Consider the following 23,696-nt stretch of genomic DNA (forward strand, 5'->3'; position numbering starts at 1 on the left):
GACAGGCATTGCCGAAGGTTTTCCCTGATAAAATAATAACTACCACTATACTACTTGTATGATAGAGTTGGATTTTCAAATACACCAGTTCTCACCACTATACTACTGTGACACATCCATAGTATTACAGTACTACACTACCGTATTCGCCCATAATAACGCCCTGGGCGTATCTGGGCGTATATTAGGGCATGGGCGTATTTTGGTCTCAGGCGTATACGTGGTCGCAAAATGCTGTCGTTTGGTCAGTCATCATCTAAATACTTGAAGACAGAAATACCACACATGCTTGCAATTATCCATTTGCAAGATCAAAGGTACTGGTATCCATACAGCATCAGCATACACGCAGAAACTAAACACTATACATGCATGGTCGGCCTGAAGCCCGTCAAGAGCATCAGGGTCGATAATTGCAACAAAGACATGACTCTAGCGGTAAGCACTTTCACTCAACACTGACACCAGCTCATCAAACGCACACAGACGGAAACGAATGTTCTGCGGACTCATTTTGTTTTGTCTGCGCATGCGTATCCTGGGCGTATAGTTGGGCATGGGCGTTATTTCGGTATGGGCGTTATTACGGGCGAATACTGTAGTCTACTAGACATCAATCTATGGATGTATAAGATCCACTCTACTGCTACTGTAACTACTACTGTAACGGTATGGCCACTCCCTGCGTACGGACTCCACACGAGGTTTACAAAAATCCTGCCAACATGTTCCATTGAGAATAATAAACAGTTTCATGTACCATGAATATAACACAATATTTCTAATAGTATCTGTTGATTGCTAAGTCACTATGTCACACACACACACGCACGCACACGCACACGCACGCACGCACACACGACCACAAACGTATCTAACCTACCACAACTTCAGTGACCCATCAACATCATGACATCACCATCCCATTCCACCGTCCCGTCTGCCCTATGTCTAATTCTCCACACTCTTCCTTTCCAGATCGCCGTCTCCGATTGTATGGTACACTCCTTCTTCCGCGGCCTCAGTAGACGGCTGAGAATCGCGTTGTAGGCGATTGTAGCGCGGGTTGTTGACCGCATTCAAAGACGAACGTTGATATATCGGATTTTCGACGCCAACGGCTATAATCGACTCGCTCTGGTATATCGGATTCTCCAAGGTAACAGGTGCATCCGCCTCGCGTTGGTATAGCGGATTTACAAAATCATCGACCGTATTCTCGTCACCCACATCCGAGCAATGTGCGTCTCCGCGGTTTTCTCGTTGATGGTGATAGATAGGATTTTGCTTCATTCCTACCAACAAGGGATTGTGAAATTCTGTGGCGGTCGCCTCGTCGGTCACACCCTCCTGGTACATTTCCCCGATAGAATCTGTATCGAGTGCATCGTTTGCTCCACCCTGGAAGTCGTAGCGTGATCTACTTTCTCGCAGTCGACGCCGTGCGCAATACCATCGTGCCAGTAGAGCTAAAATTACTATGATAGTGATGGCGGAAACACTGCCAATGATCGGCCAAAGAATATGAGAACCGATACGTTTAGTATTACTAGATATCACAATAGAGGGCACTGGAGAGTCTTCTCCTGGTGGTCGTATGGTAGGCGAATGATGCAAAGCATAAGCCACGGACTGACAAATCTCGTCTGGATGAGATAAGAGCGTCACGTTGACGCAATCTTTGTTCAGACCAATCAGTACGTCGTGGGGCTGCACCGCTTCGTCGTTGACCATCACCACGAAATTAACCGTCGTACTCCCGTCCGACTCCAAATGCGAGCCTGTGATGTAGACATACGAGATGGGGACGGGTACAGATCCGATCCCGTCGCTCGTGCGAGTGGGTATCGTAACGACCAGATCGTTCTTCAAATTTCTTTCCCAATCTTTCAAGAACGATTTGCTTCCGGCGTTGATAACAACGGGAAAGTTGATCTTGACGATGTAGTCGTCGGGCACACAAACGGCAGGGCCACTCGACATGCTGTTTTGATCCGGCGTTTCCACTCCTGTCACCGGCCGCAATACGACAGGCGGCAAATCTTTTCCGTTAGAGTCGACATCGACTATTGTGATCTGATTCGCATCGTTCGATTTCGGAACGCAGTGACTGTTCTTGCACGATTCCTTCTGACAGTCGTCGGACGAAAACGAGCAACGATCTCCCGTCACTCCCTCCGGACACTCACAACTGTAGTCATTCACAGCGTCGACGCACGTGCCATTCCCGCAAGGCGACACGTCACAGTCGTTGATATTTGTCTCGCAGTTAACACCCGTAAAGCCCTCGTCGCATTGACACGTGTAGTGGTCGACCGAATCGACACACTGACCTGTACCGCAAGGATTCGACGCACACTCGTCGATAGCAACACTGCAGTCTTGACCCGTGTAGCCTGCATGACACGTGCAAGTATAGTGTCCCACATGGTCCTTGCACTCTCCATTGTTACACAGCGAAATCGAGCTGTCCGAGCTGTCCGGTGTCACAGCCGAACACTGTTTTATTAGTTTACAAATCGTGCCGTCTCCGCCGAATCCTTCGACACACGAGCAACGACTCCTCGAGGACGACAGTCGAGTACAATTGGCATTGATAGAACATCCGGCCGTACCGAGTGCGCACGGATCGCTAGCCGCCACCGTGATCGTGATCGTCTCTATCGACGACGACGGCGGATTTCCGTTGTCACTCGCTTCAATCTCGATCCAGAACGACGACTGGTTGTCGTAGTCGAGCGTCGTGTTGCATACCAGGTACGTCGCATTGCCGTCGGTTCGAAGGTAGAAGTCGGTCGAGTTGGCTACTCCGTCGACGCTCACAACGCGATACGTCACCGACTGCCCGCGTTCGTCGTTACTAGACGACAAACTGCCGACCGTCTCTCCGGGCATCGCGTTCTCGCCGATCGACCCTCCGCCCGAAATGACGATACCGATGGGTGGCTCGTTGATATCAACGACCGTGAACGTAAACGTCTCTCGAAACGTCAGAGGTGGAGAGCCGTCGTCGGTAACAGCGATTGTCACGTTGATTTTGTCTCTCGTTAGATTTTCAAAGTTGAGGTAGATCGGACGAAATACGATCAGTTCGCGTTTAGAGTTGTCGACATTAAAAGCGACCGCCGCGAGGCCGACGACTTCGTAAGTGTGGCTCTGACCGACGTCCTCGTCGCGGACTGATAGTCTACCCATGGAATATCCGATCGGAACGTCTTCTCTCAACATTCGCGATCCGTCTAGAATTAGGTCCGTCGGTGGTTCGTTGACGTCGAGCACCTGGACGTGGAACGAGTGGTCGACGCTGAGCGACGGTTTGCCAGAATCCGAGCACTCGATGTTGACCCAAATGTTGGCAACTTTCTCGTAGTCGAGATCTGCCGATTGAGAGACGACTATTGTGGGTTGATCGTCGTCGATCAATGTGAAATACTGCGTGCCGTTGAGGAGTGTACACACGTGAGTTTGATTGAGATCCTCGTCTATCACCATCAGATTGCCAATCCACGTGCCGGGTCGACTGTTCTCGTAGATTTCGATGGTCTTATTATACGACACGACGTCCGTCGGTCTTTCGTTGACGTCGACGATGCGGACAATGACGGAATTCTAAACGCACGTTTCCTACAATCTACTACCGTCGTCAGAATATTTACGAATTAGTCATTACTGACCTGAACTGTGAGAGTCGGTGTGCCGTTGTCTGTCGACTGTATTACAACTACATGTTCAGACTGCGCTTCGAAATTCAGTTGTGCACCGCTAGCCACAATAAGAGCGCTCCCGTTGATAGCAAACAGACCTAAAAATAACGATTGTATACGCGTATACGGCACCGTGCACGTGTCACGTGTGTCTACCTTTGCTGTCGCTCTGTGCAATGATGCTGTAGCTGTGCGACTGACCGACGTCTTCGTCAATCGTGTGTAACCACCCGACAAGCGTGCCACCCGGAGAATTCTCTAAAACTCCTTTACTGCTCAATTCGACAAGCGTCGGTCGATCGTTGACATCCAGAATGCTGACAGTGACCTCAACGATCGTTGCCTTGCGGGGCACGCCGTCGTCACCAGCACCAAGATGGAAAACGTACGTGGACCTGTTCTCGAAATTGAACTTCATTGTCGATACAACTTCTGTACCGTTAACGACAAACGGCACGTCGTGTTCGAGAATGCCGTAAGTAATGTTTTGTACCCAACGCACTTCGTTGTCCGGATCCCGACAGGATGCGATGCCAAGGAGCGATCCCGCCTCTTCGTTCTCCTCGATCGTTTGAGAAGAAAGACGAACGTCGGCCGGAGGTTCGTTAACATCGACCACCCGAATCTTGAACTGTTTCTCTGCGTACATTGACGGAATGCCGTCGTCGAGACAACGTACCTATCAATGAGACAAAAAGGAATAAGAATGCAACAAATGAATAGAATGGTAAGACATTTTCACCTCTAAGAAATGAAACTCTTGCTGTTCGAAATTCACGAGATCGGCAACAACAAGCGTTAGATTGTCTCTCACCTAACAAAAGATAAAAGTTACGTTTACGCATCGTTTCGGCTTTGTTGGCGTTGTCTGACCATAAACGGCTCTGGATCTTGATTCACCACTAAACACCGAAACGACTGCCGCGAGATGAATTCGTTGTCTGGATCTGTGACCGTCAAAGTGCCAACGACAGTGTTATTCGTACTGTTCTCACTTATCTGGAAAGAGCAATACGTAGTGTAACAGGGCAACCACTCACACTCTATCACACACGACATGCGACGAGACCTCGTCTCCGCTGATTGAAATGTTTGTCGGAACTTCATTGACGTCTACAATCGTCACAACCACATCTCCAGTATAAGAATAAGGCGGACGGCCAGAATCGGTCGTCATAATTCGCAGCGTGAACTGAGGTGTTGCTTCATAATTCAAATCATCACTTCCAACAGTCAGCCGTCCTGTCGTGGGATCAATAACAAATGCCCCCGTCCATTGAGTGTTTGATTGCTGTCCATTAGAACTACAACAGAAAATAGAGATAAACACTCTAGTATCACGTTCCATTAGAGAGGATAACAAGCGCAAGACTAACCGTGGGATTACGTCTTGCAAACTGTACGTGTAAGTTTGATTGAAATCCTCGTCTGTCGTTGCGATCTGACCAACGTACGTACTTGCCGGACTGTTCTCTGGAACGGACGTTGTGCCAGCCAGCGAGATGCCCGACGGTTTGTCATTGACGTCGATTACATCCACCTGTTGCGCAAACAATAACATCCTACATCCAGCAAAAGAGGCAGCTCCACTTATAACTGTCATATACCTGAAACACTTCATCGATCGACAGACCACTGCTGTCTGTAGACCGAACGAACACTTGCCACGATTGCTGTCGTTCGTAGTCGAGACTAACCGTCGTCTTCAACTCGTTCCCGCTGATGACGAACGGAAAACCTTGCGGTTTGGCTGCAAGCTCATATACAAAAGTCTAAACAGAAATACCTACTATATGAGTATATTCTTTCATCAACAATAAACTCCCCCGTAGCAAAACTAGCATATACCTGTCTGGTGTAGAATTCGTTGTCCGGATCTTGCGTGCTGAACGTGGCCACTACCTGTGGAGACGCGTTTTCCGCTACAGCACCGCCGGACATGTTCAGCCCGGTTGGTCGCTCGTTCTTGTCGATCACTGTGACAACAAACGTCTCGTCTCTCGAGAGCGACGGTTTCCCGGAATCCGTACAGCGCACGACAATTGACAGATTGGCGTTCGCTTCGTAGTTGATGTCCGCGTTGGCAACCTAACGTTGATATTAATTACCTTGATTACAAAATTGAAAATATTGCAATCAAATAGGCAAGCACCTTGATGGCGTTTCCATCCACAATGAAACGACCGTCTGCGTTCATAACGGTGACACAAGTGTGAGCTTGCCACACACCTTTAGGACCCAAGTTGTCTGGATCTTCGACGGTGAGTGTACCAACTAGAGTGTCAGTTGGCGAGTTCTCTTGAACCTTTAGAAAACACAATCAAGTCTAATGTTAAAAAGTTTTGTTTAACCTTTATGTACGTATGCATGTTATTACCTTGGAGTTGCTAATGCGGATTAACGACAGATCCTCGTTTACATCTGTTACGGAAATGATGAAGTCTTCTTCCAAAAACAGTGGAGGTACGCCGTTGTCTGTTGATCGAACGGTCAAGTTGTATGTTTGCTGAGCTTCGTAATCTAGATTAGCGTTAACGGATGTAAGCAGCTGATTGGCCTTCACTGTGAATTTGTTGCCGGGGTTGTTGACAAGAGTGTAAGTGTGACGGTGCGTGGCGTCTTGATCTTGCGTTGTAAATGTACCGATCAGAGCGTCGTTCGTGTTCTCTTTTATGACTGATGCGGACAGTTCTATGTCCTGCAAACATAAGTAAAAACATAAACACGCACGCACACACACACACACACACACACACACACACAGACACACACACAGACACACACACACAGACACACACAGACACACGCAGACACACACACACACAGACACACACCCACACACACACACACACACACACACACACACACACACACACACACACACACAGACACACACACACACACACACACACACACACACACACACACACACACACACACACACACACACGCGCACACACACACACACACACACACACACACACACACACACACACACACACACAAATAGAATGGTCATTATGACTTACATGAGGAATGTCGTTTATATCTACGATCTCGACATTAAACCGCTGTGCTCGAAACAGTCCTTTCTGGTCGGTTACTCGAATCGTAATGTAATGTTTCGACTTTTTCTCGTAGTTCAGAGGACCTGCTACCACTATGGGCACAGAGCAGTATGTGTTGACTCCCTACATAAAGGCATCTGGCTCTTACTATATACACTGTCAGTCACAGCACGCATGTCAAACTTACCGGCTTGTCGAAGATCGCCTTACAAGTAGCCTGACCTGAATTTCCCAATGCAAACATTCCATTCGAGTCATCATCCAATTGAAACGACAGAGTCTCGTTAGCATCGTAGTCGAACACTTTTATCGTACCGAAAGCTGTCCCCACAGGCGCATTCTCTTCCACCCGCGGGCTGTTATCCGGATAACGCAAATATCCCGACTCCTCAACGATGCTGATATTGATCGGCGCCTCATTGACATCGATCACTTCGATAACAAAGCGTCTGCTCATCTGCACGAAACACGAATTTCAACCGACTGCACTCATAAAGTCAGTACTCAACGTGTTATTTGAAATCTACCTTTAGAGGTGTCGTACCATTGTCCTGAACCACGACAACAACGGAATGAGCTTTTGCCACTTCGTAGTTGGCCACTTGTGCTTTCTGCAGTTTGTTTCCGACCACTCTAAATCTTCCGTTATCGTCATCAGCAAGTGAATACGTAAGACTCTGGTATTTGTCTTCGTCGGTCGACGACAATACGCCGACGACAGTTTTGGCTGGCTTGTTTTCCGCCACTTCATTATTGGACAGGTCAAGATCGCGTGGTTGATCGTTGATATTATTGAGCATGATAGTCAATTTGATATCAACCGAAAGAGCGGGATTGCCATTGTCTGTCGCTCTAACAGTGATATCGTGTTGCCTTTGAGCTTCGTAGTCGAGCAAGCAAGCCGAACCACCCGATGCAAGACATTTAGTGTTAGACACCGCCACCTATAAACAAACGTTCTACTACATTCGATTGCAATAGTATTTCGGATTGCTTCGAGACCGGTGACCTTGACTGTGTCGCCGACCATTTTAAATCGTCCGCCCGCCGTGTCGAGCAACACGTACTTGAACGACTGACGAATGCTTTGAGAGTTGTCGGGATCGCTCGTGCTCACTTTACCGACGACGGTATCGACAGGAGAGTTCTCGTTCACCTGTAAACAGCAGACAAGATCTGCAAACAATACAACAGGCTTAACGTATACGGTTTGCTTCGTACTTTGTTGTTGGAAATCTGGATATCTGTCGGTTTCTCGTTGACGTCCAAGACTTTGATGACAAACGATTTGCTCACTGACAATTGAGGACTCCCGTTGTCCGTCGATTGCACTTGTATCGTATACTGACTGCCTTTTTCGTAATCTAGATTGGCGTTTGCCGATACTTTCACTTTTCGATTGACAATCACAAAGCGTCCCTTCGCGGAGTCCACAAGCTTGTAGGTGTGGCTCTGAGAGGAGTCTTGATCGGTCGTTTGCAGCTCTCCAACGACGGCATTGTTCAAATTCTCTTTGACTTGCGGGTTACCGCCCGCAAGTTGAATGTCCTAGCAACAAACGCGAATGCATTCAACTAGTACAACAATCAAAAAACAAATCTTTATATACAGTCGGCTTGTCGTTGATGTCAACAACTTGGACGGTGAATTTGGTCGTTTTGAACTTGCCTCCCTTGTCCGTTGCGCGCACGATGATCTCGTGTTTGACGGTCTCTTCATAGTTCAAAGTACCGGACACGACAAGTTTCGTCGTACACACCGTGTTTGATATACCCTGTCGTGCAAAACGCGTCATCTACAACAACTGCATTGCATCACACCACATACCGTGCATTGGACGGTCGACGCACTGGCGACACTGAATCGGCCGTCGTCGTCGTCGTCTAAGGCGAAAGCAATCGTCTGTCCTTTATCCGCGTCTCGAGCTTCCAAAGTACAGACGACCGTACTCCGGGCCGAATTCTCGTTGACTTTTGGTTTGTTGTCGGCGAACGACAGTTGACCGGCCGTAGATTTACAAATGATCGTCACCGGCGCCTCGTTGACGTCGAGTACCTCAATTGTGAAAGTTTTAGTCATCTAAAGTAAACAGTTAGCTGGCAAACTGCTTGTTGTCAATTAATAATACTATGGCAGCGAGAGTGAAACAAAAAACTGACCGAACGAGATGGCGAGCCATTGTCTGATACTTTGACTATGACTTTGTGCGATGTCTTGGTCTCGTAGTTGGCAGATTTTGCCTTCTCTAGGCGATTCCCTTTGAGTTGGAACCTTCCTCCATCGCTGTCTGTCAGAGTGTATGTCAGCGTTTGACTTTTGTCTTCGTCTAACGAGCTAAGAACGCCAACTAACGTTCCAATCTTCTCGTTCTCTTTCACCTTGAAGTTATCGATGCTCAAACTCCGCGGCTGATCATTGATATCGTTGAGAGAAATTGTCAGATTGAAGTCTCTTTGCATTGGAGGGTTGCCGTTATCCGTCGTACGCACAAGAATACGATGCGTTTTTGCCTTCTCATAGTTCAGCTTACACTCGCTACCACCAACCTGCAAGCACTTTGTGGCAGATGGAGCCACCTGTAAGACATACAGCCGTTCTAGCACGACTCAAACGCATCAATAATTACTATATACTGTACAGTAATGATAGAACATTCGCTGTTGATTTTATTAACATAATTTTGTTGATAAGCGTACAATAGCCTCATTATTTAATTGAAATTAATTTTTGTTTGATCACTCTCTCAACATGTTGTAACAACAAAATCTCAGTGTAATATCTATAACGTATAGCAGTCTACAAGTAAATAGCTATAGCAGTTTCGTAGTAACCTAGAATGAAAGTAGATCAGTTTACCGCACGCTAAACAACATCAAGTTCTATAGACCTGACATTTATCATTTCAGTCTAAAATTGACGCATTGGCGATTTAAATTTTTAAACATTTACGTTGTAAATATTATGCACTCTAAACATTTTGTTCTTGCATCATGCTGCGAGAGTGATCGGACAAAGTTTAATTTCAATTTAATAATTAGGCTATTGTATACTCATCAGCAAAATTATGTTAATAAAATCAACATTGAAGATTCTATCTTTGCAGCATATACTAGTGATGCGTTTACCTTCACTTGTCCACCGACGATTTTGAACCGGCCGTCTGCGCTGTCGAGTAGTGTGTAGGTGTGTGACTGTCTCACTGTCTGGCTGTTGTCCGGATCTACGGTACGCAGAGTTCCAACGACCGTGTCCGTCCCACTGTTCTCGTCGACTGTAGACACCGTCAGACTAACACTAGTCGGAGTCTCGTTAACGTCCGTAACCGTGACGGTAAACGTCTTATCGACATGCAGACGGGGCGTACCACTATCCGTTGATCTCACGGTAATTTTTATTTGTTTAGAAATCTCGTAATCAATGTTAGCGGTTGCGCTGGTACTCAACGAAGCTCCAGAGATGACGAATTTACCATTGGCGGAATCGACGAGACTGTACGTGTGCTTGTTTGTTGGATCGTCGTCTGTCGTTTTGAACTCGCCAATCAAAGCATTATTGGCGTTCTCTTTGATAGACGGCTGTCCTCCCACAAAGACAATATCCTGCAAACAGACAGTACATGCACTAACACGCAGTTTACCACTCAACGCGCTATTACCCTCGGTCTGTCATTGATGTCTACAATGGTAATAGACACTCTCTTGGTCATGAAGAGTTTGTCTTGATCGGTAGCGCGAACGACAATTGTGTGCAGAGCGTCCGCCTCGTGGTTGAGAGTGCCACTGACAACGACCGGGACTGTACACTTTGTCTTGATTCCCTGCAATATTCGATACCAAAACTCAACAACATATATATTAATGGTAATCAAGTCGCGCAAGCGTATACCGCAGTCGAACTGGCGGTGCAAGCGGCACGTTTCGAGTCGAGAGCAAATCGACCGCCGGCGGTGTCGTCGAGCTTGAACTTCAGATTCTGGTTGGCGTCAGCGTCGTAGGCGACTATTGTACCGACGACCGTCTGAGCGACCGAGTTTTCGTTGACTCGCGGACTGTTTGTAGTGAAGGAGAGCTGCCCGTTGGTGGAAGTGAAGTCGATGGAGACTGGAGGCTCGTTGATGTTCAATACTTCTATGGTAAACTGCTTAGAAAGCTAGAAGAAAAGAAGTAAAGACGGAAATGTAATATAAAATATTAACTAACATCAAATTCTTAGATGTTACCGTCATTCTGGGATTGCCGTTGTCCTGTACGACTGCTGTTACTTTGTAGCTTCTTGTCGTCTCGTAGTCGAGTCCAGTGGAGCTCTTACGCACCACCTGATTGCCCTTACTAATCGCAAATCGGCCACCGGCGTCATTCGACAAAGTGTAACTCAACTTCTGTCCTCCGTCTTCGTCTGTTGAAGACAACGTACCGACAACCGTACCGACGTTGCTGTTCTCGTACAATTTGTATCCCGACAGCTTGAGATTTCTTGGTTTATCGTTGACGTCGCGCAGCCTTATTGTCAACGTGACGTCCTTGGATCTTGCCGGAATGCCATTGTCGGTAGAGCGGACGACAATCTTGTGACTCTTGCTCGCCTCATAGTTGAGGACACATTGACTGCCGCCCTCAGACAAACAGCGCGTATTTAAAACAGCAACCTACACATGTGACGTATGCAAAAAGCAGATGACCGACTGTTGCAGAGGGCGAACGTAGCATGAACGGCTTTACCTGGATTTTATCTCCGTTGACCAAAAAGCGACCGTTGGCGGAGTCGACTAGAGTATAGGTGTGCTTTTGGTTGGCATCCGGATCGGACGTCGACAGAGATCCCACCGTTGTTCCTTTGTTGCTATTCTCGTTCACGACAGCATTCGAGATCTACACAAACAATCAATCACATTAGCAATATTGATAGTTTGTTTACTGCAAGGCGTAGGAACCTATAGATTTGGTTAAGGGGCACACTTGCCTAAGAGGGCGTGACTATGCACAACAAGGCTAAATGTATTGTTAATTAATCATATATATGCATGGTACACAACAAAAATAAGAAAACCAACATTAACCCTATAATTATAGCCTTAGTGCAGTAATACTGTATGTCATGTCAATGTTATCATTTCCTACGGCTGTCATCCTTATCTATTAGCAGGTCACTTGATGACTGGAAAAGTTGAGAGGGCACGTGTCCCCAGTGTCCCTGCCCCGTTTCCTACGCTTATGCTGTAACATCGATACTGTGGCTCACCGAGACACTGACAGGAGCCTCGTTCACGTTTCTTATTGAAACAGTCAGCGTCTCATCGCGATACAAACCTTTCTTGTCTGTACTGCGAACTTTAACCGAGTATCTAAACATTTTGAGATCGATTAATGCGAGCGTGATGTCACACAACCACAACATCCCGCGCCTTACTTGTGAGGCTGCGTCTCGTAGTCTGGACTGAAGGCTATTTTCAGTGTTGTGCCGCTCAGTGTGAACTTACCGCCTGCGCTATCAAGTAAAGCGTAAGTATGACTGTCACCCACGTTGGGATCTGTCGTGGACAACGTTCCGACAGCCGTCCCACTAGCAACATTCTCGTTCACCACCGAATTAGACACAGAAACCTAAAACATAAAACAGTATATCTTGTTTTAGTAAAACCAGAAAGTGAGGTGGTGTAATTCTATCATACACACACACACACACACACACACACACACACACACACACACACACACACACACACACACACACACACACACACACACACACACACACACACACACACACACACACACATGTATACCTTAGTAGGAGGGTCGTTAATTCTTCTGCAGTATGTTGTGCTGTAAGCTGTCCATACGCCAGACGATAGACACTGCAGTTTCGAAGGTGCGTTCTTGACGGCATATTCAGAAGGACAGGTGATGGTACAAGTGTGTGAATATGTCGTACCGGTACATGAGAAGCTAGGATATTTGCACGTTGTCCCGTATGTGGTACCGCTCGGACAATACTTGACGGACGGAGTGCCGCAAGAGCGGGCACGACAACTACTACCGTCACTGTTCAGGAGGTAACCGGTATTGCAAGAACAGACCCCGTTATTGCAGTTGTGCTGGCATCCGCCGTTTGCCAAACCGCAAGCTTTAGTGACCTGTAAATCAAGTTTCGGTCTGCCATATGAGCGAGCTCACGCACACTAGTAAATAATCTTACAAACAAAGGAGGACAACTCTTGCCTTTGCAAAATTGCTTTTGTGAGACGGTGCGATAACGGTACTGTAATCCAGTAGAGCATTTCTTAGAGCAGCTGCCCCAGCTACCCCACCCCGTAACCTACTCAACGACCTGTCATTGCACCGTGACTTATAAAATAGAAACGTAATCTCACCACACAATCTTTGTTTGCGTAAACAGTACAAGACGTCGTCTGAGAAAGGGACGGACATGCTCCCCCACACAGGGGTGACTGCGTAACTGTTCTTGTTCTGGTATATGTGCCCACACCGCAGTTATCGGTACAAGAAGAATATGGTGACCACGACGAAACCTGCAGAAACACGTATGTGTTGCCTTTCACAACAGAAGCAGTGCTCGCATGCCACTGACCTTGCACGGTCTCGAAAGATCATAAGTACACGTCTTTGACTCTTTCAGAGAAGGACAAGAAGAGCCGCCACAGCTAGAACTCACAGTTACAGATCGGGTACGGTAGCTAAGCAAGAAATGCAAGAAACGTTCCAAACGCGACAGTATAGTAAAACATCGGCAAGTCTTACTGTAAACCCTTCCCACAAGAAGATGAACAAAAGCCCCAATTACTCCAAGAACCAACTAGAATAGAAAGAAAAATATAAGAGGCTCACAACATCAATACATCAATCACCTCTACCTTGACAGTTAACAGGACAACAGCCGGCGGTGCAAGGTTGGGAACCGGAAGTGGAGGGACAAGAAGACCCACCACAGTATGCATTAACAGTAACTGATCGGTAACGGTATTGGGTACCGCTCCCGCAATTGCCGTTACTGGGCTTACAGCTTCCATAGCTACCCCATGAGCTCACCTAGACGAGAAAGTAAAACAACTCGCTATTTTATACCATTTTCTAAATTTAAATTGTTTGCCTGGCAGTTTCGTGTAGCATGTACTGTACACGGTTTTGCGTCACTCGTAGATGAACAACTCTTTCCAGAACAACTCGGGTAGGCTAAGATGCTACGACTTCTGCTTTGTGTGCTACTTCCACAGTTCGTTCCACACGCACCCCAGCTAGACCAACTGGACATTTTACAATCAACAGGACAGCAAGGACCACTAACAAACAAAACTCAATCATTATTACTGCATGAAACAAAACTGCGCCAACTCACGTGCATGATTTTGAGACGGCAGTGCTTGGACAGCTACTTCCTCCGCACGCAGAATTGCGACTAAACACATCGCTCGACATTATATTTATGCATACCAACATGACGTAACCCTAGAATAGCAGCATGTGCTTGACGTTATCAAAACCAAACCTGATTGATCTGTAGCGCCATTGATTTCCCGATCCACCGCAGGAAGCACTGCAAACACCCCACGTTCCCCAAACGTTCACTAATACAGTATAACAATTAGCCAGAGCTGAGCACGTCTCGAAGCTTTACTTTCTAAACTGATCTACTCTACGGTTCGACTCACCAGCGCAGTTCACACGACAGCAAGGACAAGATGAGCAAGTATTACGTTGGTCCGTAGTTTTGGTAGGGCAACTGGATCCTCCACAAGAAGGAGACCTTGACCAAAAATAATCGTCGTTGAAATTATTAGAGGCAATTAGTATTAAATGTCAGCGATGTTCCACCTTGATACACTTCGATATCGATAGCTTTTGCACGATGATCCACAACCAGAACAGCTTCCCCAGAATCCCCACCCGTTCATAATGCAACTAAAAGACAAAGACAAGATTTCTAGAAACACAAACATGCTCAAAACTAAATGCTATTATTGGAAATGTATGCGTAGATTGTGGGTCAGCTTGGCTAGAATGTAGATCTCAACGTGGGCAACCGACAACGAAGCGAAAAATCAGATTTGCACAAACGCATTAAAAAATGAAGCTACTTGCAGCTAGCTGCGATACATAGCACTCACGATTTAGGGCAGCATGGCCCATTGCAGTTCCTAGTGGCTGACAAAGCGAGGTTGCACGATCCGCAACTATTTTCATTTCTGGTCTTGCTCCTGTATCGTGCCTGTGTTCCTGTCCTGTCACATGCTGCATTGCAACTTCCCCAAGCACCCCAAGACCCAACTTGGCAGTTGATCGCACTGCAGCCTCTTCTTCGACGCCTCCACCAACCGTTGCTGGTAGTCACCAAGCTCGACAATACAATTACAAGCAGCAAACAGCGTTGCATCTTGGACAAAGCCATGTACTGTAGCGACCTTCTCAAACGAGAATCACGAGTCTGACTTCTGACAGATTGATGTCCAGTCAGATAATTAAATTTAGATCACCCGACATATAGAGACAAACATATTAAAACTTAATTAGTGTTACAGTTTTCCAAAAGCCTGCACATTGTAGACGGTCGTAAGATTATTGGGTTGGGTAAGTACTGTGCTGCGCTGCAGCTATGTTTCGAATGTGTCACGACACCTAACCGCAACACCGAACGAGTTGCGTTCGCATCTTACTAGAAGTGCACAGTATGCTGCATACAATGCCAAAGCAGCGCTCGGCAACTTGAATTAGATCTGCTGCGATGCCTTGCGTAGGCCTATCTGCCATGTGATCGCAGCCTCAATTAGAGGGCGGGTGAAGAGCATGTGATGTCCATGGTACGACATTGCACAGACTCTAAAAGCCCTTTCACACGAGCTCTTTCTAACAACAAGCCGAACCAACCCTCCCTTTCACACGGCGTTGAGAAAAGCGAGCCAGTTTCACTTGGTAGTGTATTTCTTGCTACATATGATGTGCACGTACGCACACTAGCTAGATATGCACTGTACGGTTACGTGTACATTAGAAAGGCTCGTCCTACGCAGCGGAAGAAAGTCTGGCTACGCTAATACCTATAGCTAGGATGCCGGGAGAGGGTCTGGCTACGCGAGACTACAGTTCGACACAGAGCCGTCTAGCGGCCATTCCAGCTCGAATCGGCTCGGTCCGCGTTCACACAACTTTTCAAAGCGCTCGAGCCAACCTGTGCTGACCGGTGTTGACAAGTGTTTCACCGATACCAGATTTCACCGTACTTGGCCTCGACCTCCCAGACTAGTGTAGCGCAATTTTTTTGGGTTCACTTCACACACACATCCCGGATATATAGCCCGGATACATGATTTAGTTGTTCGAAATGTGTTGTTATGCTGACAGATCGTGGGAATTGCGCTTTCTCTTCGAGCAGTTACCACACTCAGTAAATAGCAGTAGCTAGTGAAAGGAGAGCCCAATGCGAGGAATGTTGGTTGCTACAAACCGTTTTCTTTGCAGAAATCGACTTTCTCGAGAAACAATTGACTCCAGAAAAGCTTTTCGTGATGCAATTATCATACAAGACGGCAGAGGTTTGTACATTTTGCTAGTTAATTGATATTAGTTAATTAACTAATTATTAATTTATTAGAATTCAGTATTTAGTAACATTAAAGCACAATTTATGTATTTATGGTAGTATTTTGAACCTTAAATGTGATTTAATAAATAGTAATTTATAATTTATATGTGTGTGTATACAGTACTGGACAAAGTATTTGCCAGGCAAGAAATTTCAAGGGTTCCCAGGATTTTTGTGTTTGGGTGGAAGCACAAAATATTTTATAAAGCGACTTCTCGGTCAATGTTGTCATGCAATGGGAAAATCAAGACTAATTGGTACAGAATTGAGTCTAAATCAGTTGGTTGTTGCAATTTAATTAAGATTATTGTTACAACCTAGTTAAGACAGATTAATTAAGTTTACATTACAACTTATCAAAGCATATTCAATGCAAACAATATTACAACCTTTGAAAACAGACTAACTTATCAGTTTATGCTCATATCAGCACTTATTTCCATTCTGTAGTCCAGAATATGATGAAAAATCAACAACAAAAACTACCCGGCAAATACTTTTGTCCACTACTGTATATACTAGTAACTATTGCAGAAGAACCTGTTTATTAATCATGTACTCTGCTGTTACTGCAATTAATTTGTTTATATAAGAAATGTATGGCAAACAGGCAGGATTACAGGAAGTTGTTGATCCGGACAGTCTGTTGCCACAGAACACAGTTTTTCATTAGCCTAAAATACATAGAATCAATCCATGATCCATTTTAGCAATAAAATTAAAACACACACAATGAAGAAGCCTATTTCTCTAGTGGGTGCACAGTTTGCTGGACATAAAACTGGAATGACTTGTTCTGAACACTCATTCTGAACACTGTAATTACAATCTGTTTCTCTCTTTATATCAAGGAATATTAACATAAACAGTTTCCTCAACTCAAAAATCTTGTATCCTTGTACAGTTTAGATGGCATTAGGGGTATTTGTTTTCAAACTTATTGTCAGATTGTGGTTTCTCCTTGCTCTCTGGTGGATTCGTTTGGGGATAATGTTTCTGTTGAACATGTTGGTTGTAGTTTTGGCTTTCATGAACAATCTTGGCCATCCTGCTGATGCTGGACGGGTAGAAAAGGACTTGAAGTGTCGTCTAGCTACAGCAGTAGGTTGCACTCGAATCTTTTTCTTTTGTTTTCTGACTCCCACCTCTTTACCAAACATGTGTAGAGCAGAAAGCAGTCGCTGCTGTGTACCAGGTGAGTGGATTCCTTTGCCTTGTAAATTTCAATAATTGGAACAAAACCTTTCTACTGCAGCTATGAAGCTGTCTGTGACATGACTTTCATGCAGTCCGTCCTTGATATCTTTAGTGACCTGCAGTACTCTTTCAATGATGCCCCTTGACTTTTCATAGGTTCCTCTGTTAATTGGTTGTGTTTGATCTCTTTGAAATGTATTGCTAAAATTAATTTTGTCGTCAGCTGCAGTTGCCACTTCAGTTGTTTCACAGGAACAAGGAGCAATTTTTTCAAAGGAACGTTTGATATCTTCATCAGACCAATTCATACTGATGGAAAGAGACTTTAGATGATCTTCTTCTGCTTTTTGGTGGACACTACTGTAAAAGGAAATGGGTTGGCAGTGTTGTCATAATGCCACTGCTGCAAAAAGCTGACGGCCTTGAGGTGAATACGTTGGGATAGTATTGACACTGCTTTTGCGATACTTCATTGCTGCTGCAAATTGGTGTTTGCAAGGTTGACTTTGCATTCCGATGGGACAGGTGCACTCACCCAGTTGCAAGTCTACTACCACATTGTATTCTTATCTGACTGACTCACAACAGTGTAAACATCTGGGTCATTTGTTGCGACAATGTCGTCAGATGGAATGGTGTACGCTTTTACTCCTGTCACAGTAAATCTTGTAGAGACAAAATGATCTAATCTGTTTGCGGAGCGGATATTAAACGCTGCTGGTAATACAGTTTGCGAGTCTTTGTGAGAAGATTGAACATTTGTACCACATTCCAAGCTTTATTCCTTTGGAAAAGGATGTCTTTTATGATGTGTATACTAGCCTCTGAATAATGGTTAGTATAGTTGCCTTGTGTGGGAAAGTTCTTTCGGAAACACGCAGCCCATTCTTTCATCTGTTGCCAGTAGTCACCTAGTCTCTTTTTGAATGTCTGAAAAGTGCTTTTGTCTACTTCATGTTTGATTTTAGTCAATGCTTGCTCACTTGGGGCATAAACAAGTTGTTTTGTTAGTGCCATACAGGTAATTCTGTCTGTACCACAGATACCAGAATTTGAGCTCCAAAGCCATCTTTATATACTTTGTAAAAAATGAAAGACACATAGGTGTAATTCCACGTGAGGCCATGTACTCTTTAGAGCAATCCGTTCGCTTGCACAGTCATCTGTCAATAATGCTAGTCGTCCAAGATTTGGGCCTCTTCCAAACAATGCACACTTGGGCAGTATGTGGCACAGGGCTGTAAACCCTGCTGACAAGGTAACAGCATCTTCACTATATGTCATAACTGCAGCAAGTGGTAGAGCTCCTACTGATGTGCCGCAGCCAAGTATGAACACAGCTGTGTTCAAGTTATCAAGACTGGCTGTTGAGTCACAAAAGACTAGCTTGGCACTTTGTGTGACCATTTCATGGACTCTGGCCATGAGAGGAGTGACTAGAGCTAAAAGGAAGGGCATGGCATCAGTCTTTCTGGTTTTTGATTTAGGTTCATCCATGCTCATTGCAGCTGCTGCTTTATAAGGTTGAAGAAATACTCGCCCACCCTCTTTTTCATGTTCCTTGTTGTATCGTTGCACTTCCTTGAGCAGTCGCTCAAAACAAAGCAAAATGTTGTCTGATTGCCATTTTCTAAAGAGGCGTTGAATGTCTCGTACATTTGGGGTTATGGCTCTGTCTGCAAGAGTGCTCTCAACTACTCGGGGATTACTTTTCAGTTGGAGCTGGGTCAAGTATTCATGTTTTGAAGAGGCAGCAGAGCTGCCAGACTCAAAAGAGACTAATTTTCGCTTTTTTCACAGCTTCTGTGACTGGCCTAAAGCTGAGCGCATAGCCACTGTGGATTGGGTGATATGTGATTGTTAAGGCAAGATATTCAGGGTGGTCTGAGATTCTAGATGCCTCAGGTGGGTATACCCTAACTATTAAAGTGCTAGGACACATTGACTTTTTGTCTTGTGTGGAACAATGTATGGTGGTTTTCTTTAGTTTGCATTTCCTTTCTGTGGACATTTGTGACAGAGTTTTCTGTTTCCTGTAATGATGACAATGACGAACAGTTATAAAAAGGAGTCGCCATACTTTTGCTTTGAAACCTGTAGTGATTCGATAGGTGGTTTTTGAAACCTCTTCATAATATGTAATCCACTGGACAGCTGCAGTTTCACAATTGGCACTTGTCCATGCTTCTAGAGTAAAGTTGCTTGTTTCGGCTCCTAGGAAACTTTCCAATTCATGCTGACAATATGAGTCAACAAAATAGTTGTACCGCTGAGGGAGCAAGGGTATAATACTGGCAGGGAGGCCTGAATCAGATTTGCATTCTTGTTTGGCATCAAGTGGGTGCTCTAGATTGGCTTCACTGGTAGTTTGAAATTGTTGAAGTGTGTCTGTGCTTAAAGTTCATTTTTTCACATAAACTGACTGTTGTGCTACTACAGGCATGGAGGTTTCACTGACATAGTCAGCTTCTGTACTCTGTGAATGACTCTCATTAGAAGTGCACCAGGTTACATTAGAAAAGAAAGGATTCCTCTTGCCAGCTGAAACGGCCTTAGCAAGAGTGAATTTTTGCTACCAACTTTGTTTGCTTTGTCAGGCATATAGCAGGAGGGCCAATCAGTAGTTGCTTTGCATGGTGAAGCTGCTGAAGAGTTACATTTTCTCCTGAAACTTTGGTCTTGAAAGGTTTACTCAGACTTAAGCAAAGCTTCTGGCGTTCAGGTTGCATGAGATGGTGGCTTTGAATTTGCTGAGACTGCAAGTTTTCATCAGCTAATATGGACTTATCTAGGATATTTGAAATTTTAATTTGATGAGAAAGCAGCCATACTGCTAAGGTATTCGTCAGGTAGTGAGTATAAGGGCTTGGTTGACGCAGGGTTCTCCCCAGGGCGTTTGAGCGTAGCGCTGCCCTACGCTTGAATTTCTACTTCACTCTCAGATATCACTGATTTGAGATTGTCTAGATATGCTCCAGATACGAGATAGCAAGTGCATGTGAAGGAAACGTAATCTTAATGACGTAATTTGCATGTTTAGAACCTGCTTACTAAGTAGGCGGCTTGAAGAAAGCCAATACTGAATAGGACCGCTGATTGACCACTTTGCAAGAATAGTTCCAGTCAGATTCCAACAGCTGTGCCACTTCAAAGTGCAAATTCTTTGCCATACAGAACAAGAAGAAAGAGAACCTTTCCTTAGTGTTTCCAAACATTTTTAACCTTGCAGCCATGCATTGCCGAGCTAATCCCTGCTTCCACTGCTGACTGTGAGAGGGCTTTTCTGAACTGAATAGGATAAAGACATCTCTGAGAAACCCGTCTGAGCAACAAAATCACAGTGCAGCTGCTGTTTATCTCTATTGAAGGTCTCTGTTTAGAAGACTTTGACTTTAACGCTGCATGTCTGGTGTGGGCTTCCAAGAGGAACAGATGCAATTACAATATTGTAACAGAGTCAGCATAATTTCATTATACAGTGGACAACTTGTAAGATTGAACACAGTTTTGCTTATTACTCTCTAACATAGCAGCAACCTTAGGGTATATATTCAGTCGCTGTTTGAAGTAATGATTCCGAATAAATAGTATGTCATTGAGCGCTTTCACACACAGGGTTAACTCGGGTTAGGATAACTCGGGTAGAGTTATGATAACCCCACTCCACTCAACTTGCGTTCACATGTAGAACACAGGTAATTAGAGGCAGAAGATCTACAGTAGTGCGAATACATCGATTGCTTGAAGTTTCTGCTGGTAAATAGGAAAGCAGTAACGCCGATAGCCTAACACGAGAAGGACAAGCCATTTTGTACCTTAGCTCGATCCACTCTAGGGCATATTTTTGCATATATTAGGGCGTGTCTTTGCTTAACCCACTTTAACCCGGTTTAATCCTACTCGAAGCCAGGGTTAGCTTAACCCTCACTTAACCCCAGTCTTAATTAACCCAGGTTAACTTGGGTTTACTAAACTCGCATTCACACCACCGGGGTAATTGGAGTCTAACCCAAAGTTAACTCGATTTAACCCAAGTTAATCCTGTGTGTGAAAGCGCTCATTGTGTTTATGCATTCAATTGTGTCACAGTGTGTATCTAGCAAGCGTGCACTGCTACTTAGTAGACTAGTTAACAGGTTTGTCAATGCATGGTTGCAAGTCACAGCAATATCTTGACTTCAACAGTTGTCCATGCTAAATTCATACTCTTCCAACTAATGGGTTACTGATAGCTGACAGCCTGTAAACAACAACTAGTATAGACGATTTTTAGCAGCAAGTCTGATATATTGATAATAGATTAGTATTGCAATTGGGACTTTGTTGTGACATTGTTGGATGGGCGTGGTCTTAGGGAGGGGCTAGCGCTACGCTTTCCTGAAATCCTGGGGAGAACCCTGGTTGAAGGTAAAGTTTTGAGTTTGCTTTGTCACATAGAAGGACAACTGTGGTGAACAGATGTGTGCCTACCGATTCTCTGGAGAAAATGCTGCAACTGCCACAAAAATAAAGGCAATAACCTCACAAAGAGAAGAACATGTTTGTATTGGGAAAATTTTGCAATGCCTTGATCATGCGTGTTTTCCATCTTTTCAAATGTCAGCCTATGCATAGGAATCAAATCATGAATATCCACTCTTTCACCTAAGGCAGTGCTTACATAGCCCAGTGTTTGTATTAGTTCTACCAGCAAGTTGGTAGGAACTGTGTATCCCAATGGGTTGCCATAGAAGGAAGCTTTTGAATTCAAATCTAAAGCAACCACTGTCCAATGATTCCCACTCATCAATGTATTTGATGCAACAGAAGATCCAGTTATGGCATCAATTTGTACGTTGACAATAAGGAATATAAGTCTAATCTTCTTTCTGTTGTTTAGAGCTAATGCTATGGATGTGTTCAACGTGAATTAGCAAACTTTGGATAGCACAAGGCAAAGACGATTTTGTGATGAGCAATTGAGAAGCGAGGTCATACCTTCAAGCAGTGTATCATGTAACCATCTGTCACATGCCAGTCTAGACATTTGGTAGCTACTGTAGTCACGTCACCAAATGCCACAGCAGAGGCTGGCTTGTCTGACAGAATTTGTTGAAATTGCTGTATCTTGCTCAAGTTCAAGAGTTCAAGATTCAAAGTTTCAGGAATGTGACGGACCTTGTTGAACCACTTGTCTTCTTGAATAATCTGTGGGAGGACACCACTTAGACAGGAGTATGGACATTAAATTAAGGAACAAACTTGTTCAACTCAAAGTTTATTTTTATTACTTTACTGCAGCTAGGTGGCAGAGTATTACTAATCGACATTTGTAGTTGTGAATTCAGTTAACATGAGTAGTGGTGAGCTAATATAATTTGTGGTATTGTGGACAGGAACAAATTCTCATGCATATTGGTTAATATCTACACTGTCTGAACAAGATAGTGTAGGCACACTTTTAAAAGAAGCGTGCTTTAGCTATAGGTACCTAGCTAGCAAGGATGTGTGGTACATGTGATTACAAGTAACTAGTTCATGTAATGTACAATCTCATAATTAAATGGGACGTGAAATGCTTACTAAAATCATCTAGTCACTTAGACAGAACACTACAATGCGTAGAAAGAGATTCAAAAATTTACCTGAAGAGTGAGATGCTTAATATTTTGCATTGTGTGTATAGGATGTGTGAAGAATATTGGAAGGTGGATCGGGGAATGACATGTCAAAGTACTCTCTAGCAAAATCTAGCGACTGCTGTGACATTTCTTACCAGATTTATGACGTTTGTTTACCAGTTTACAATGCTGTATACGCATAACTCAATCTTAACCAGTTATAGTCATTACCAGTTGGATATAACAGTGTACGCTCTAGATGTTGAAGAAAGACTCAAAGTAACATGATAGTGTTTTGTGCTTGTATATACGTAGTTCTATTTGTGGTCAATTTGAGCATGGTATAAGATACTGTGAATACGCATCATCAACTGCTCCATTTCATCATAGTAAAGAAACACCGCCCTTTGTATTTATCAAGTTTTGAAACCAGAATTACTGTAACAGCTAGCCCTCATATATGGAGCCCTATCTGAGAGCAACTCCCAATCTAACAGCCAGGGACACAATGAATGGCAGATCGTTCAAGTGAG

The 23,696-nt window shown here is 44.6% G+C and overlaps 2 protein-coding genes and 1 long non-coding RNA gene across 3 annotated transcripts; 1 reads left to right on the top strand and 2 right to left on the bottom strand.

Moving 5' to 3' along the window:
* Positions 1-701: 701 nt before the first annotated feature.
* LOC134177983 (protocadherin Fat 4-like) lies at positions 702-11,113 on the bottom strand. Its single transcript, XM_062644762.1, has 23 exons — positions 10,992-11,113; positions 10,658-10,921; positions 10,428-10,589; positions 9,898-10,371; positions 8,932-9,348; positions 8,600-8,851; positions 8,382-8,546; positions 7,994-8,320; positions 7,782-7,928; positions 7,300-7,716; positions 6,960-7,229; positions 6,734-6,895; positions 6,082-6,402; positions 5,857-6,009; positions 5,553-5,792; positions 5,312-5,476; positions 5,081-5,244; positions 4,774-5,008; positions 4,578-4,703; positions 4,447-4,518; positions 3,861-4,383; positions 3,675-3,802; positions 702-3,609 (listed from the first exon to the last, which is right to left on the bottom strand). Exons 1-23 carry the CDS (start codon positions 10,995-10,997, stop codon positions 952-954), a joined length of 7,848 nt encoding a protein of 2,615 aa, XP_062500746.1. The 5' UTR covers positions 10,998-11,113; the 3' UTR covers positions 702-951.
* An 11-nt stretch (positions 11,114-11,124) lies between these two features.
* Positions 11,125-13,517, bottom strand: LOC134177984 (uncharacterized). The gene is made up of 10 exons (XM_062644763.1): positions 13,489-13,517; positions 13,361-13,433; positions 13,143-13,301; positions 12,968-13,087; positions 12,555-12,905; positions 12,179-12,372; positions 12,011-12,113; positions 11,491-11,640; positions 11,198-11,417; positions 11,125-11,150 (listed from the first exon to the last, which is right to left on the bottom strand). Exons 1-10 carry the CDS (start codon positions 13,515-13,517, stop codon positions 11,125-11,127), a joined length of 1,425 nt encoding a protein of 474 aa, XP_062500747.1.
* A 2,576-nt stretch (positions 13,518-16,093) lies between these two features.
* LOC134179058 (uncharacterized) lies at positions 16,094-23,515 on the top strand. The gene is made up of 3 exons (XR_009969770.1): positions 16,094-16,168; positions 16,243-16,316; positions 23,229-23,515. It is a non-coding gene; the product is annotated as an uncharacterized LOC134179058 (long non-coding RNA).
* The last annotated feature ends 181 nt before the right edge of the window (positions 23,516-23,696 follow it).

The sequence above is a fragment of the Corticium candelabrum genome, chromosome 4, assembly GCF_963422355.1.
Source record: "Corticium candelabrum chromosome 4, ooCorCand1.1, whole genome shotgun sequence".
NCBI classification, from domain to species: Eukaryota; Metazoa; Porifera; class Homoscleromorpha; order Homosclerophorida; family Plakinidae; genus Corticium; species Corticium candelabrum.